General features: G+C 39.3%; 1 protein-coding gene across 1 annotated transcript; it reads right to left on the minus strand.

Moving 5' to 3' along the window:
• Positions 1–292: 292 nt before the first annotated feature.
• Positions 293–6,894, minus strand: LOC139266278 (extracellular calcium-sensing receptor-like). Its single transcript, XM_070884105.1, has 5 exons — positions 6,589–6,894; positions 2,965–3,801; positions 2,572–2,799; positions 1,286–1,409; positions 293–1,185 (listed from the first exon to the last, which is right to left on the minus strand). Exons 1-5 carry the CDS (start codon positions 6,850–6,852, stop codon positions 293–295), a joined length of 2,346 nt encoding a protein of 781 aa, XP_070740206.1. The 5' UTR covers positions 6,853–6,894.
• Positions 6,895–17,049: the final 10,155 nt, after the last annotated feature.

Below are 17,049 nucleotides of genomic sequence, written 5' to 3' on the forward strand. Positions count from 1 at the left end.
TCCAATTATTTTCAATTGAACAAATGTATCATAATATTATTCCTAACATTGCATATTGAGTTTCAAATTTGAAATAGTGGACAGACGAAAGTAACATCTGATTCAATTGCATAAAGAGCCCATTAAATATTCCTGTGACGAGTTCGCGAAGATTGATAAGGGCTATGCAGACAGAGGAATGGAGTAGGACTAAGTTGATCGTGCCTTCAACCACAGGGCAATGGTACTAATGGGCCGAGTGCCCCCCTTCTGTGTTGTCAGATTCTATAAGTCGATGAATGCTGTGATCCATTTAACACATCATGTGTTCCTTTGTATTTATTTCTTGTCTCAGAAGGATGATGTAACATTTCGGCGTAAATATGCAGACCAGTAAACCAAAGCTGGAAGCCAGAATAGCAAATATTTCTACCGCGACCGTATATTTCCCAGGAGCACTTACATAAGCTGGAATGAAAGTTATCCAAACAGCACAAAAGATAAGCATGCTAAAAGTTATGTGTTTAGCTTCGTTGAAATTATCAGGCAATTTTCGAGCTAGAAAAGCAGCCACGAAACACACACAAGACAGAATTCCAATGTAACCCAGTACACAGTAAAAACCTATTGCAGACCCTACTTTGCATTCAAAAACTATTATCTCATTATAATAGTTAGTGTTTTTCAAAGGATATGGAGGTGATGTACTTAACCAGGCAATACATATTAAACTTTGTACAAGTGTAAGAATAAGAACAGTTATACGTTGTTGTGTGGGTCCAAACCATTTCATGAGATTGTTGTTAGGAAGGGTTGCATTAAATGCCATCACCACAACAATTGTTTTTCCCAGAACGCAAGAAATACAAAGAACAAAAGTAATACCAAATGCTATATGGCGCAATGAACACGACCAGTTCGAGGGTTCTCCAATGAACGTAATTGAGCAAAGAAAGCAAAGTGTTAACGCCAAAAGAAGCAGAAAGCTTAACTCTGAGTTGTTCGCTTTAACAATAGGTGTGTCTCTGTAAAGGTAGAAAGTAACTAAGACAGCCATAGTAAGGCAGGCTCCAAGCAATGCGATCGCCACTAGAACAATCCCCATGATTTCCTCAAAGGAAAGAAATTGGACTTCCTTCAATATGCATTGGTCTCGTTCAGGATTAGACCGGTATTCCAATGGACACGAAATGCATTCTGTTGAATCTAAAAAATAAGTACAAGTATTATGGTTCCAAACGATGCATATTTTGAAAGGAATCGAAGATTAATTATTTGTGAATGACGCATTTCCACTTGTCCTTACCAGTCATGTTACTTATTTCACCAGCGGCACATTGTATGCAATCAAAACAACAAATGGGTTGGCCTTTTCTTGCTGCCTTCCTTGTTCCATTGGGGCAGGCATCGGAGCAAACTGCTTTCGGAATCTTGTGATTAAAGATAAAAAATGCAACATTTACATGAACCCATACAGCAACTGCTAGCAACCTACTCCACTACAAGGTCCAACTACCATGCAGTGCACTAGAAAGATGATCTGCTGCTCGAACCGTGCTTTATTTTTGCTTAGGAATGGTCCATTCCGTTGTTTAATTGGTTAATTGATACAATAGAATCATACTATCGCTAAACTTTCCTTTCATTTTCGGCGGGTTTTCGCGATTTTCTCGGCGGCACAGAAGTGCTCAAATTCATGAAGGGTGGGCGGAAACAGATTCAATAATAATTTTCATAAGGGAGTTGGATAAGTACTTGAAGGAGAAACTGGAGGGCTGTGGGGAAAGAGCAGGGTGTGGAATAATTGGCTAGATTTTTCAAAAAGCTCTGGCACAGCACAATGGGCTCAATGGCCTCCGCTGATATCAAGACAGACGCCCTATGGCCCCTCATGCTTGTGTCGACTCTCTGAAAGTGCTATCTAATTGGTCCCATCCCCCGCCCTTTCCCTAGCTCTGCCAATGTTTCCTCTTCCAATATTTATTTAATTGCCTTTAAGTTGCTATTCAATCTGCATCCCACCCCCGTTCAGGCAGTGAATTCCCAATCATAACTTGCTTCGTTAATACGGTATCCTTATCTCCATCCTGGTTCTTTGTCAATTAACTTAAATTTGTGTCCTCTGGTTGCCGTCATTCCTGCCATTGGAAACATTTTCTCGCTATCTACTCTCGCAAACCCTTCCTATTTCGCCAGTGCAGTCTCAGTTGGATCGTTACAAAACATGGAAAGAACAATATCATCCGTCCATAGTTTTACGTTGAAAAATAGATTGTCTGTCCCATGCACTATTCTATTATCTCGTATTTATTTTTGAAATTAAGATCAGACATGATCTTGCCGGCTTGTGACTGTAACTGATTTTAGCCATAATTTCTGTGGATATATGGAATGGCAGAGAAGTTATAACTGGACGAATTTCAATATATGCCAACTTTATTTTATGTGGCAACTATTAGATACATGTGAAACCTTGCATGATTTACTAATTTGCGAAATTTTATAATTTCGATCTCTCTCGATACAAAATATGAGGCCGGCTAAGCGAATGTTTCATCAACCCATATACTACTAGAGATGGAAAATCCTTACCGTGTACTCTGAACCACTCCATCTGATTTCCCCTTCGCGTATGACAAATTCTTCTCCTGGCAATGCAGATCCATCATAGTACCCAACAGTTACAGTGTTCGTGCTACCGAACGCGTTTGGCTGCCAATTCACAATGTCATATGTTGGAACTGGATCGCCATTTTCATCAAAATATACCGTTTCGCCAATCTTAGTTGTGAAATTTACCGTTTGGACGTAATGCAGTAGCTTCAGAAAGGATATAGAACGGTTAAAGAATCAATGTTTTATCGCAACCCTGATTTTAATGTACAATATGTAAGGGTGCAATCATGAGAGATTTAAAGCCATATTTAAATTTCAGAAAACTATATTTCTTAAAAGTGCTATTTCATCGTACGAACTGGTATTTACCTGCCATGGTTGAAAGTTTGAAATATTTGCACAGCTGTTGTTGTAAAATGGTCCTTTACCAGCTTCGCATGAGAACATGTTATGAAGAGCGTGGGCTATCGCATAAGTCGCCTTATATACGTTGTAAGTGACTCTGTACTCAGACACATCTGTAAAGATTTTATGAGCAGCTTGTAAATTCTCTGTTGCTGTGCATTCCTGAATCACCGAGTTTGGTTTAATTCCAGTTGTTTTGTTTTCGATGTTCGCTAGCTTACAGCTGAATGTTCTTTCCCAAAACTCCTTCACTAAAAGGTTTCCTTGATATAGAGAAGGTTGAACTTGCATCAGGAATTCCTTTAGTCCTGGTAAATTTACCTTACGAATTGCAATGCCAATTGCCCCAGAAAGAAATCTTCTGCTTTCTTTTGGCGGGAGAGGTGAAGTAGTGATCCAGGCTTCGCTTCCTATCCATTGCACGCCGGTGACATTTTGCCGTACTATTTCTCTGAGAAAAATGACCATATCCGAATGGGACAGAAAGGCCACAACAACTCTTGTGGAAGACGTCTTTATGGTGTTTATAGTTTTAAGTAACTTTGCCTTGGAGTATGTTTTATGAAAAGATTCGGAGAAAGCGATGCAAATGCCTGAGCGTCGTACGGTTTCCATGAATGCTTGCATTCCAAAGTTACCATAGTCATCGTCACTTTTAATCGTCCCGATCCAGGTCCATCCAAAATGACTTACAAGTTGAGCTAACGCTTTTACCTGAAAGTAATCACTTGGTATTGTTCTGAAAAATGATGGATATTCGATTCTGTTACTCAAGCATACGCAGGTAGAAATGTAACTAACCTACAGAAGAAAACATGAAAATCATATTATTTTTCATCAAAATAGAAAAAAGGATTTAATTCATATAGGGTTGATCAGGAACCCGGGACAGCCAATTCATTAATTTTTAGACGTACAGTCACGTTTGCACTGTAGGAAACGCCACAGTCAAATATCGCACAGCAAGCTCCCACAAACAGCAATTAAATAAATGACCGTTTCTTCTCATTAAAATGCTGCTTGGGGGTAGACATTGGCCAGGAACACCTGTAGAACTCCCCTGCTCTTCTTCGCCGTTCTATATTTTATGTCCATCTGAGAGGTTAGACGGGACCTCGGTTTAACGTCTCGTCGGTAGGACAGTGCAACCATAACCTTCTGACCTATAGCCAGAGACGACACCATTACTAGGACATTAATACTTGATGCTGTATTGCAGCTTTGATTATGTATTCTTTTTATGTCACAGTAGTAAAAGGCGATTACAGAAAGAGTTGCCGTGCCTTGTGATTTAACTCAAAATTCTACGTATTTATTCTACAGTTTATTTTTATGCAATTTACTGACAGTATTTCGTAAAGGCCATTAATGCTTTATGTAGTCTATCCTCCTTCCGTCTGCTTAAGGTAACGCAATAGGATTCTGTTAATTTTGAAGGGAAAACATAATGTACAGCAATAAATATGAAAATACACACCATATATTAGTTTAATATTTTGACTCGCTAATCAGAACAAGAAAATACTTTCCACTCAAGGCAAGGAATACAATGTCGGAAAGTTTGAAGATGGAATACAACGTCGGAAAGTGTAAGGTCATCCATCTTGGGAAAAAAAACAGTAAAGGGGAATATTATTTGAATGGGGAGAAATTGCAACATGCTGCGGTGCAGAGGGACCTGGGGGTCCTTGTGCATGAAACTCTTTTTGGAGTCCTTGTGCATGAATCCCAAAAAGTTAGTTTGCAGGTGCAGCAGGTAATCAGGAGGGCGAATGTAATGTTGGCCTTCATTGCGAGAGGGATGGAGTAAACAGCAGGGAGGTCCTTCTGCAACTGTATAGGGTATTGGTGAGGCCGCACCTGGAGTACTGCGTGCAGTTTTGGTCACCATACTTAAGGAAGGATATACTAGCTTTGGAGGGGGTACAGAGACGATTCACGAGGCTAATTCTGGAGATGATGGGGTTACCTTATGATGATAGATTGAGTAGACTGGCTCTTTATTTGTTGGAGTTCAGAAGGATGAGGGGTGATCTTATGGAAACATTTAAAATAATGAAAGGGATGGACAAGATAGAGTCAGAGAGGTTGTTTCCACTGGTCGGGGAGACTAGAACTAGGGGGCACAGCCTCAAAATACGGGGGACCCAATTTAAAACCGAGTTGAGAAGGAATTTCTTCTCCCAGAGGGTTGTGAATCTGTGGAGTTCTCTGCCCAAGGAAACAGTTGAGGCTAGCTCATTGCATGTATTCAAGTCACAGATAGATAGATTTTTAACGAATAAAAGGGAAGTAAGGGTTACGGGGAGCGGGCGAGTAAGTGGAGCTGAGTCCACGGCCAGATCAGCCATGATCGTGTTAAATGGTGGAGCAGGCTCGAGGGGCTAGATGGCCTATTCCTGTTCCTAATTCTTATGTTCTTATGTTCTTATGTTAAGCAAATTATCGTATTTTTGCAATAAAATACCTTTCCAGTTACACTCACTGCTGAGCTTAAATGGTATTGATAGAAAACTGACATATATCCAAAGGTGAATCAGCTAGGTGAAAGGATCTTAGTGTTGGCATATATGATAAAAGTAATATTGGACTGTTTAACTAGTTCAAATGAATTCTGAAATATATGTTCTAATGCTACACCTTCCCAGTCTTAACTTCGATATTGCAATTAACAGAAAACATTTGATAAATAGGTGGTCCGAAATAGATACATTTTATAAATTTGAAGTCCAGAACTGTAAGAGAATGAAGTTTAGCAACGACAATAACATTTCAGCATTCATCAGCTGTTACAACTTGAAATATAGAATTTAAAATTAATTCTTAACCTACAAAAGTTTTTTTCATCGAAATTGAACAACTATGAAGAATATTTAATATTCTTCATAATAATCATGGTTATTAGATCCTTATCTTTATTTCTAAAATAATGTGCATTCCTTATTTTACACATAGCGTGCTAGAAATTCCCCAGCCTGTTGTTATTTGATAAATAACCACATTACTGTGAAGAGATAAGACAAATTGCGCCATTTTAAGGGGATAATTTTGTCCAATAAATGCGACTATTGTTAAAAAACGACGTTGCTGGAGGTAACTTATCTAATACCACCATCCCCTCTCACTTTATTGCGAGGACGTTATCGCCAAAAATAAAGGCGATAAAACACCTCCCAAAATAAATATTGAGAAAACATTCACAAAAGCCTTAAGAAATGAATCGCTGAAATTTTTCCCTCAACATCAACTTACCTTTTTTGTAGGTCTTCTTAATCATCTACCTTTTTAGGCTGCAACGCCTGCTTTTTCGATAGGTTGATTTTTGACCCCAGTACGGGTTCGCCAAACGGTCAAATTTAGGCGGTGCGATTTTTAAAGTATGACAATCCGGAAAATGGCGATATTTGGAAAACTCCATTCTGAAACTTTGGGTAAATTGGGGTAATTTGTGCACTTTTTTTAAAGAATAAAAAGCAGTTTTAACACGAAACAAATCACGTTAAAACGTCGTTAGGCTGGCAAGTTTCTAGCCCTAAGTTTCTATTGCCAGTGTTTAGCTATGATGAAATATTATATTATCTATTTTACCATGGGGATTCTGAAAGTACTAATTAAGTTTGCGATGGCCAAAGACTGTGAGGATCCTGAGTCTCCAATAATAGCTGAAACGTCAGGTGCTCTTTTGCAGGTAAAGTTGGATGCTGATTTTCCGAGCCTGTTTAAAAAGTCAAAGGCTGCTTTTATTGATATTGGAGGCGTGCCACAGGAATCGTATATTCGGTAACCCAATCTCACGTTTGGCAACAGTTGCGGGTCGTTGTTTATTTCCTCTATAGCAAAAATCATCGTCATTACAAAACGAAAGAGCCTGTACCGAAAGCTGTGAAGAACACATTGAGATTTGAGTTTAGTGAATCAAGCACCGTAATAATTGAAAACAAATGCTTGTGAAGGCAACACTAATATAACATTTAATATATTATTACTGAAATATATTCGGTATGTAAGTTTTCAAAATTCACTTCAAATCATGCAGATTAGAAAAAGATGAAATACGCAAAATGTGTTCAGCGGCTGGATTTTAGCAAACATTTCAGAGCATCCTATATACATGCAGTTTGCTATTTGCGAACTGAAGGTAGCATTACCTGAACTGCTCCAGCAGTTTTGCTGAATTTGTAGTGTAAAAATGATAGCGATACCAAAAACAATTCCAACTAAACTCTGAGCGGAAAAATATAAGATGAGCCTTTCAAGTCATCATAATTCAACAGCCTCGAGTAGTATAAAGATGTCGGATGAACCATGATATTTAACAGCATATTGGCGTAATTATTCTGAAACAGTTTAGCTCTTAGCCAATTCCACTCACATTGCGCCTTTTATCTACCAACAATACCAAAAAAAAGCGAAGAGAAAAACAAATCACGATTCGTATTGGTACTGCTAACTTATTTTAGTGCACTAGAATTAAATTCAGCTTCTGTAAGTTATGATAGGTGAGTTTAACATATAACAGTCGATGTATTGTGAAGGTGATTTTTTTTAATCGTTGAGAGTTTGATTTTTCAAAGTATCTTCGGTATTCCATCCAAACGTCCAAAAGGCACTTACCGTTTTTGACACGGAAATGACTTTAGACTTCAGAGAATACTCACCTCGGAGTTATCTCACCACTGGAAGAATTACTTTTAAATTTCAATCCAGTTGTTAGCTGACTTTTCTTTCACCCTACGTTCAACAACACTATTGTTCTGGTTAGGCGAAACTGCCTTCAAGTAACAGGCAACCGTTTTGGAACAATGTACATGTTGCTAAGAAGATGTTAATAAATCATGGCCATACATGTATATATGATTCCAGAAGCAAACGCTTCCAAATTATTCATATATTTTCTTCGACCAAACAATTGGCTCTGTTACGTGTTGTCATGGGTAAGAAAGCATGCAAACGGCTCAAATATTAAACGAAACTTTTAATTAGCTTGAAATGCTTTAGCCATTTGTTAGGTTCCACTCACGTCTTGCATTTTACCGCTTTTGACGGGATTTGGAAGGAAAGATCCCGAGTCTCAATGTTGGCGTGTACGCTGAAAATTCCGCCGAGAAGAATGTCGCCGTCCTTCGATAAGCCGAGCAAATCATCGGTCCCCCAGCGTTGACAGATTGGCTCGATCATCAAACATACGGGAGCAACAAGAAACAATGAAACCCAATATAGAAAACAGCGATACATCGTTAACACCAGCAGCAGTTGTAGCTCTCTCAAAGTATCACCAACAGGTTTTATATATCACTGCCTTTCGCTGGCAACTTCGCAAGCTTAGCTCAATTGTTAATTGCTGAATTCCTGCATAATCACTAAGTCTCCATAGTAATCAATTTACCACTTTAATATGCTGCCAGATGAGAAAATAGAAAATTACACCAACAAAAAAGCGGTATCAGCTGGCAGCTGTTTCACCAGTAATCAACAGCAATTGCTGAGATAGAATGAGGGAACTTACTCAACAGTGATGGGCACGAAATGGAAATTGAACTATTGAGAATTGATATATTGTTCATGAAATCTCCACAGTTGGTGGAAAATATATAATAAACGGAATACCAACTCTTCTACTCGATATCTTTCTGCAAATTTGCATAATACACATGTTCATTTGCAGCTCAAACCGGAGGCCTTGAATTTCCTCCATATTTGTGCCCGAAGATACTCGTAATCGATAAGCAAATCAATTATTGGTCGGAATTTCGAACCTAAACGAGTTAGGGTGTAAGTATAATTCGCCCAGTTCTGGATAATTTACAGCTTTGTCTGTACTTCCGACCATAAAACGGTCCTGGCCCCAAGCCTCATATGCGAGTTTCCTTTATTCGAACTTGCTCTTACAATTGCGAGCAGATTATGCGGAGTAGCATGAAACAAAATCAGTTTTCTGGTGTGTTATTGCACTTTTTGAAGTTATCCTCACTGAAACCGACACCGATTTTTCCGTTCCTTTTAAGGCATGTTTATGGCATTAGTATAAATCACAGTTACGGCCCAGACAGGATGGACCGATGGCCTCCTTCTGGCCGTAAACTTCTATGATTGTGATTAACAATGAAAAAATCTTCCTCGATTGCACGTTCTTAAACATTGCATGCCTAACGTACATGAATGGTGGTTGAATCAGTTGAAGGTTACATTTGCCTACTCAAAGAAGGACTATAAGTTGTGAGTTCGGCGCTTTCGTTGTCTCCCGATTCTTTATGCCGATTTATGCCCATTTACAACTATCTTATGTTTGGGCTTATTCTAAAGGCATTTGCAGGAACTTTGAGTTTAGCTTCACGTCGGCAGAATGGGTGCGTTTTGGGGAATAATTTCTGGATTGTGCTGTGGAAGAAATTGCAATGAACTACATCCGAGATTGCGCAAATTTATACTCTGATAAATTATAAATATCTAGAGTACTCGGCAAGCCGTGAAATCGTATATGCAAGCTTGACATAATAATGTCTAGGCTTAAAATTAAATTGACGGGCCTTTAAGTTTTAATCGGAGAGCTACCCTGCTCGCCTGAGAATATGTTATATGACCAGAACAACTTGAGGAGTTAATTCATCCCCTGGCGTCTGCTCCGCCATTCAATGACATAATGGCTGATCTGTATCTCAACTCTATTCGCATTACCTCCATATCCCTTGATACCTTGCTTAACAACAATCGGTTATTTAATTCTTGATAGCTCCATTTGTCCCAGCAACCACGTCAATTTGGCGAGAGAATTCAAGATTTGTACTAATATTTTTTCTGTAAAATGTGCTTCCTGATGTCCCTTCTAAATGGCCTGGCTTCTAATTTTAAGTTTATGTGCCTATGTTCCTGATTCCCGACAGATGAAATAATTATTCAGTATCTACTCTATCTCTGTCTCTATAAGTGCGTGTGTTATCAAACTGCCCATTAGTTTGAGCAATTTTCACAGGGGGGCGCAGAAAATGGAAGGGCAACATAAGACGAGAAGAGAACTGTTTCGGGACAATTTTATGCAATGTGTAAAATTATAAATGAGCTGATGAAATACAAAATTTCACTACAAGTACCAGACTTCATGGAGTGTACAAGAGATGATTTGCTGTGTTGCGTATAGAACTATGCAAGTTACAGAAGCTCCGAAGGAAGAACGAATATGCTGTTAGGAGAAAATAAAATAAGATTAAAGGATAGCCATGCTATAATTTGTCACATGGTCTCTCTATCAGTTTCCTCCAACAGTTGCTTACATGGAACAAGAAAAGCAGCACCAAAGGACAGCCGATTTGTTGTGTTGATTGCATACAATGTGCTGAAGGAGAAATTAGTAACACTACCGGTATACATAGATGTAACTAATTGTCTGTTTTGTTGCACTGTTCACACGTTTTTGCTTTATTAAATCTAATTTCTATTTCTCCCTCCAAGATTCAATTGATTGCATAAAATATCCCATAAAATGCATGCAACAATAAGTTGACTTCCATTCCTTTGCGGGGATCATGTGAATTGTTTTGACGATGCTTGCGCTGGTTGGAGTTTGCTTCACAGCATTTATTGGTGCGATATTCTTGTTTAACAAAGACACTCGAATCATGAATGCCAATAATTCTGAGCACAGTTTCCATCTTCTCCTCACATAGATGCTTTATTCTTCTGTCTTCACTTGCACTCAGTGAGTTGAGTCCAAAAAATCTAGGCTGACACTCCAGTGCAGTATTGAGGAAGTGCTGTACTTTGGTAGATGCAGTCTTTCGGATGAAACGTTAAAGCAAGTTCCCGTCTGCTCCAGTGGACTTAAAATATTCCAGCCATTACTTCGAAGAAAAGCAGGGGAGTTATCCCCGGAGTCCTGGCCAATATTTATCCCTCAATCAACATAACAAAAAAACAGATTATCAGGTCGTTATCACATAGCTGTTTGGGGGAGCTTGCTGTGTGCAAATTGGCGGCCGCGTTTTCAACATTACAACAGTGACCACACTCCAAAATTACTCCATTGGCTGTAATGCACTTTGAGATGAGCTGTGGTCTTTAAAGGCACTCTATAAATGTAAGTCTTTCTTTTTTCTTTCTTTCACCGGCCAGCCATCTGGGTGGTCTTGAATGTTACGTCACAGAATGCATGATATTATTTTATTCCTCTGCATTTCTTGCGTTTTAGGGAAAACAACTGTTATGGTGATGGCATTCCAAGATAAGCTTCACAGAAATAAAGTGGCCAAATGGTATGATCCTGTAGAACGATGCCTAACTTTATTGACGAGATGAACTCAGAATTAGGATAGTGGGAGGCGGGACAAATCCTATAGAGAGACTCGATTTTGAGTTTAGTATCTGGGGGGACACTGATGGCTTTGTGGACTAGGGAAAGCAGCAGAAGCCGTTGAATGCATGGATGAATCTTGGTGACAAAGACATTCATGAGTTCCTTGGACATGTTGTTAGATGCGAGTGTTAAGGAGGAAGGGGGACAGTTTTCCAAAGACAGATGATAGTGCAGAAGAGAAGCTCACTGGAATAAAATCGGCAGAAATATTGTCAAAGAAGGATGCTTACAGTACGGAAGATCATTCGGTCCGTCGAGCTTTTGCCGACACTCAGCAAGTTGCACTCTCCTGGCCTTTCCCCGTAACTCTGCATTTTTTTCGTTCAGCTGATTAGCCAAAATTGAAAGACAAAATTGAGTCGGCCTCCACCATCACCTCAGGCAGTGCATTCCACATTTTAAAGTTTCGCACTCGAAAACGATTTTCCTTATGTCGCCTTTAGTTCTTTTGGCAATCACGTTACATCTCTGACTGCTGGTTCTCAACCCTTTTGCCAATGGAACAGTTACTCGGTATCTACCCTGTCCAGATCACGCATGATTTCGAACACCTCTATCAAATCTCCTCTCAAACTTCTCTGCTCCAAGGAGAACAAGCCCAACTTGTCCAGTCTAGTATCTGAATCATTCCTGCAATCAGTCTTGTAAATCTTTCCTGCACCTTCTCTAATGCTTTCCCATCCTTTCTAAATTGTGTTGGCCAGAATTGGACACAGTTCTCCAGTTGTGGCCGAACCAGTGTTTTTTTTACAAGTTCATCATAATTTCGCTACTTCTGTACTCTATACCTCGATTTATGAAGTCCAGCATCCCATAATCCTTTTTATCGCCTTTATCAACCTACCCTGCTACCTTCAACAATTTATGCACATATATCGCAGGTCTCTCTGTCCGTGAACCCCCTTTAAGATTGTACCAATTAATTTACATGACCTCTCCACATTTCTTCGACCAAAATGCATCACTTCACACGTTTCTGTATTAAAATTCATCTACCGCGTGTTTGCACATTTCACCAGCCTGTCTATATCTTACTGAAGTCTATCACTCACTTCTACTCTGTTCACTATAATTCAAAGTTTTGTGTCTTCTATAAATGTTGAAGCCGTGCCCAGTGGTTCTAGAACTGACACCTGGGGAACACCACTGTATACCTTCATCCAGTCTGAAAACCAACAGTTCACCACTACTGTCTGTTTCCTGTCACTACCCAATTTCGCATCAGACTTTCACTATCCCATTTATTGCATGGGCTTCAATTTTGCTGGAAAGGCTATTATGTGACACTTTATTGAACGCCTTTTATAAATTCATATACATTATGTAAACAGCATTAACATCATTAATCCTCTATGTTACCTCATCCATAAACTCGATCACTTTGGTTAAACACGATCTACCTTTAACAATTCCATATTGGCTTTCCTTAACTAATCCACACCTATCCACATGACTGGTAATTTTGTCCTGGATTACGGTTTCTAAAAGTTGCCCCACTACCGAGGTAACTGACTGGGTTTATCTTTACACTGTTTTTTGAAAAATGCTGTAACATTTGCTATTCTCCAGTCCTCTGGCACCACGCCCGTATCAATGGAGGAGTGAAATATTATGACCAGTATCTCCACGATTTCTGCACTTAATTCCCTCAACATTCTAGGATGCATACCATCTGCTCCTGCTGATTTGTTTATTGTAAATACAGCTAGCCTTCATAATACCACTTGTTTATCTATTTTTATCCCACAAAATGTCTCTACTATCTCCTCCTTCATTATGTCTATGGTTGCATCGACGTCCTTAGTGAAAGACAGCTGGAAAAATGTTGGCAAGTAAAATCAGGGAAACCCCAAAGATGTTTTATAAATATATTAAGAGCAAGAGGATAACTGGAGAAAGAGTGGGGCCTATTAGAGACCACCAAGGAAATATGTGTGGAGTTGGTAGACGTGGGTAGGTTTCTTAATGAATATTTTTCATCTGTTTTCACAAAAGAGAGCGGTGATGCAGACTTTGCAATGAGAGTGGAGGAGTGTGAAATATTAGATGAGATAAAATAGTGATAGAGGAAGTAAGAAGGGGTTCAGCAGATCTGAAAGTGGATACATCCCCAGGCCCTGATGAAATGTATCCCAGGCTGTTAAGAGAAGCAAAAGAGCAAATAGCAGCAACTCTCTCCATCATTTTCCAATCGGTTATGGCTACAGGTGTGGTGCCAGAGGACTGGTGGACTGCCAAAGTTGTACCTTTGTTTTAAAAGGGAGAAATGGATAGACCGTGTAATTACAGGTCAATAAGCCTAACCTCAGTGGTGGGAAAATTATTGGAAAAAATCCTGAATGAAAGGCTAAATCTTAATTTGGAAAGACATGGATTAATAAAGGACAGTCAACATGGAATTGTCAAGGGGAGGTCATGTCTGATTAAATTGATTGAATTATTAGAGGTGGTAACCAGTAGGGCCGAGGAGAGCAGTCAGCATGATATATTGTATATGGATTTTAGCAAAGCAATTGATAAGGTGCCACATGGCAGAATGGTCACGAAAGTAATAACCCATGGGAACCAGGGCAAAGTGGCGAGTTGGATCCAAATTCGTCTCGCAGGCAGAGTGTAAAGGGTAATGGTTGATGTGTTTTTTTTGTGACTGGAAGGCTGTATCCAGCGGGACTCTGCAGGGCTCAATGCTGTGTCCCTTGCTTTTTGAGGTATTTAATCAAAGATGTGGATTTAAATGTTGGGGTTATGATTAAGAAGTTTGCAGATGAAACTAAAATAGGCTGTGCGGTTGATAATGAAGAAGAAAGCTGCAGACTGCAGGAATATATCAATGCAGTGGTGAGGTGGGCAGAACAGTGCAAATGGAATTCAATCTGGATAATTGTGTGGTAATGCATTTGGGGAGAGCTAACAAGCCAAGGGAATACACACTAAAAGGAATGACACTGAAACGTGTGGAGTAACAAAGGAATTTTGGAGTGCAGGTCCACAGATCCCTGAAGGTAGTAGGCCAGGTAGATAAGGTGGTTAAGAAGGAATATGGAATACTTGCCTGTATTAGTAGAGGTATGAAATACAAGAGTGACGAGGTTATGCTTGAACTGTATAAACTACTGTTTAGGCTGCAGCTGGAGAATTGTGTGCAGTGCTGGTCAGCACTTTACAAGAAAGATGTGATTGCACTGGAAAGGGTGCAGAGGAGATTTACAAGAATGTAGTACAGACCCAACCTATTCAACCTTTCCTCATAAGTAAACCCCTTCATCTCCGGAATCAACCAAGTGAACCTACTCTGAACTGCCTCCAAAGCATTAAATCCTTTCATTAATATGGAAACCAAAACTGCACACAGTATTCCAGGTGTGGCCTCACCAATACCCCGTATAGCTGTAGTAAGATTTCCCTGCTTTTATACTCCATCCCCTTTGTAATAAAGGCCAAGTTTCCATTGGCCTTCCTGATCACTTGCTGTACCTGCATACTAACATTTTGTGTTTCATGCACAAGTACACCCAGGTCCCGCTGGACTGTGGCACTTTGCAATTTTTCTCCATTTAAATAATATCTTTCTCTTTGATTGTTTCTTCCAAAGTGCATGACCTCACACTTTCCAACATTATACTCTATCTGCCAAATTTTTGCTGACTTATTTAGCCTGTCTATGTCGTTTGGCAGATTTATTGTGTCCTCCTCACACATTGCTTTTCCTCCCATCTTTGTATCTTCAGCAAACTTGGCTACATTACACTCAGCCCTTCTTTCAAGTCATTAATATAGATTGTACATAGTTGGGATCCCAGCACTCATCCTTGTGGCACCCCACTATTTACTGGTTGCCCAACAGAGAATGAACCATTTATCCCGACTCTCTGTTTTCTGTTAGTTAGCCGATCGACTATCCATGCAAATATATTACCCCGAACCCCGTGCAGAAATCTTTTATGTGGCACCTTGTCAAATGCCTTCTGGAAGTCCATTTACACCACATCCACTGGTTCCCCTTTATGCACCTTGTTTGTTACATCCTCAAAGAATTCCAGCAATTTTGTCAAACATGACGTCCCCTTCATAAATTAATGCTGACTCTGCCTGACTGAATTTTGCTTTTCCAAATATCCTGCTACTGCTTCTTTAATAATGGACTCCAACATTGGTTTCATGTAAACAGGCTAAGGGCCTGTTTCAATCAGTATATGGGGATATCTAAGACATGAAGTAAAACGTTTCAGATCATAACTTATGACTATACAATGTATAAAATGTACTTCTGCAAATATTAGTCGTGTTTATAGTTTTTCTAATGGCTAAAATTATTACCCCAAAAAGTATTTTTTAGTGAGTTTGATGGAAAGAATGTAATTACGAATGCAATTCGAATTCTCCAAATTGAAATTAGATTAAGTTTCAGGATTCCATTAGATCTCATTAAGGGATTCCCTTTTGGAAATGATTAAAACTGAATTATGAGTTGTGATTGGAGGACGAGGCCCAGTTGGGATCCGCGTGCCATTATGCTGCCCTCTGCCTGAAGGCCTATGGATCTCAGGTTTTCATACCTTCACCCCCAGCAGGTAGGCTTATTATTCGTTCACAGGTCAGAGGCATACTCCATATTTAAGCTTCCAACTGCAATGTTTAACCAATTGTATTTGTCTTTTTCATTAATGGACCTTGGGTATCACTAGATAGTCCAGCATTTTTACCTGCAATGATGAAGGAACGGCAAAATATTTCCAAGTCAGCTGTGACTTAGTGGTTAGCACACATGATTGAATTCTTTATTAAGATGGAAAGTGAAATAGTCCAATCATAAACTAGTGTCCTAAATTTAAACAAGGGAAACCATGAAGGTATGATGAATGAATTGGCTATGATAGATTGGAAAGATTCATTAAAAGGCATGATGGTGGATAGGCAATGGCTAACATTTAAACAACAAATGCGTGAATTGCAACACATATACATCCCTTTCTCGTGTAAAAACACGAAAGGAAATGTGGTCCAACCATGGCTAACAAAAGAAATTAAGGATAGTATTAAGTCCAAAGAGGAGTTATAAAACGTTTCCAGAAAATGTAGGAAGCCTGAGGATTGGGAGCAATTTAGAATTTAGCAAAGAAGGACCAAGAGATTCATTGAGGAGAAAAACAGAGTATGAGAGTAAAAATGCAAGGAACATAAAAAACGACTGCAAAAGTTAGACAAGTACGTAAACAGAAAAATATTATTGAAGACAAATGTAGGTCCTTTACAGACAGAAATGGGAGAATTTGTAATGGGGAACAAGGAAATGGCAGAACAATTCAATAAATTTCGGTTCTGTCTTCACGGAAGAGGACACAAGTAACGTCCCAGAAATGCTAGGGAACCAAGGGCTAGAACCTCCACCTATTTTGCATGCTTAACGCCCACTTAACGCCCATTTTACCACTGAAATGACATATAACTCCAATGTATCACCAATTTTTCCACAAAATGGAAACTGGCGGGCATTTTTCAGAAACTTATGAACGAGCGTTACTTTACTCATGTGCTTAACGCCGAGAAAAAATTTAACCGCCTGCCCACTTTTTTTGGGTGGAATCAGCAGAATGGGCGAATTCAATGCCTATAATATCGTCCAGTATTACTTTCAGCACTGATTTAACACTGAGATCCAATATTAACGCCAGCCCACGAATTTTTGTTGTAAAGAGCATATT

Source organism: Pristiophorus japonicus, chromosome 6, assembly GCF_044704955.1.
Source record: "Pristiophorus japonicus isolate sPriJap1 chromosome 6, sPriJap1.hap1, whole genome shotgun sequence".
NCBI classification, from domain to species: domain Eukaryota; kingdom Metazoa; phylum Chordata; class Chondrichthyes; family Pristiophoridae; genus Pristiophorus; species Pristiophorus japonicus.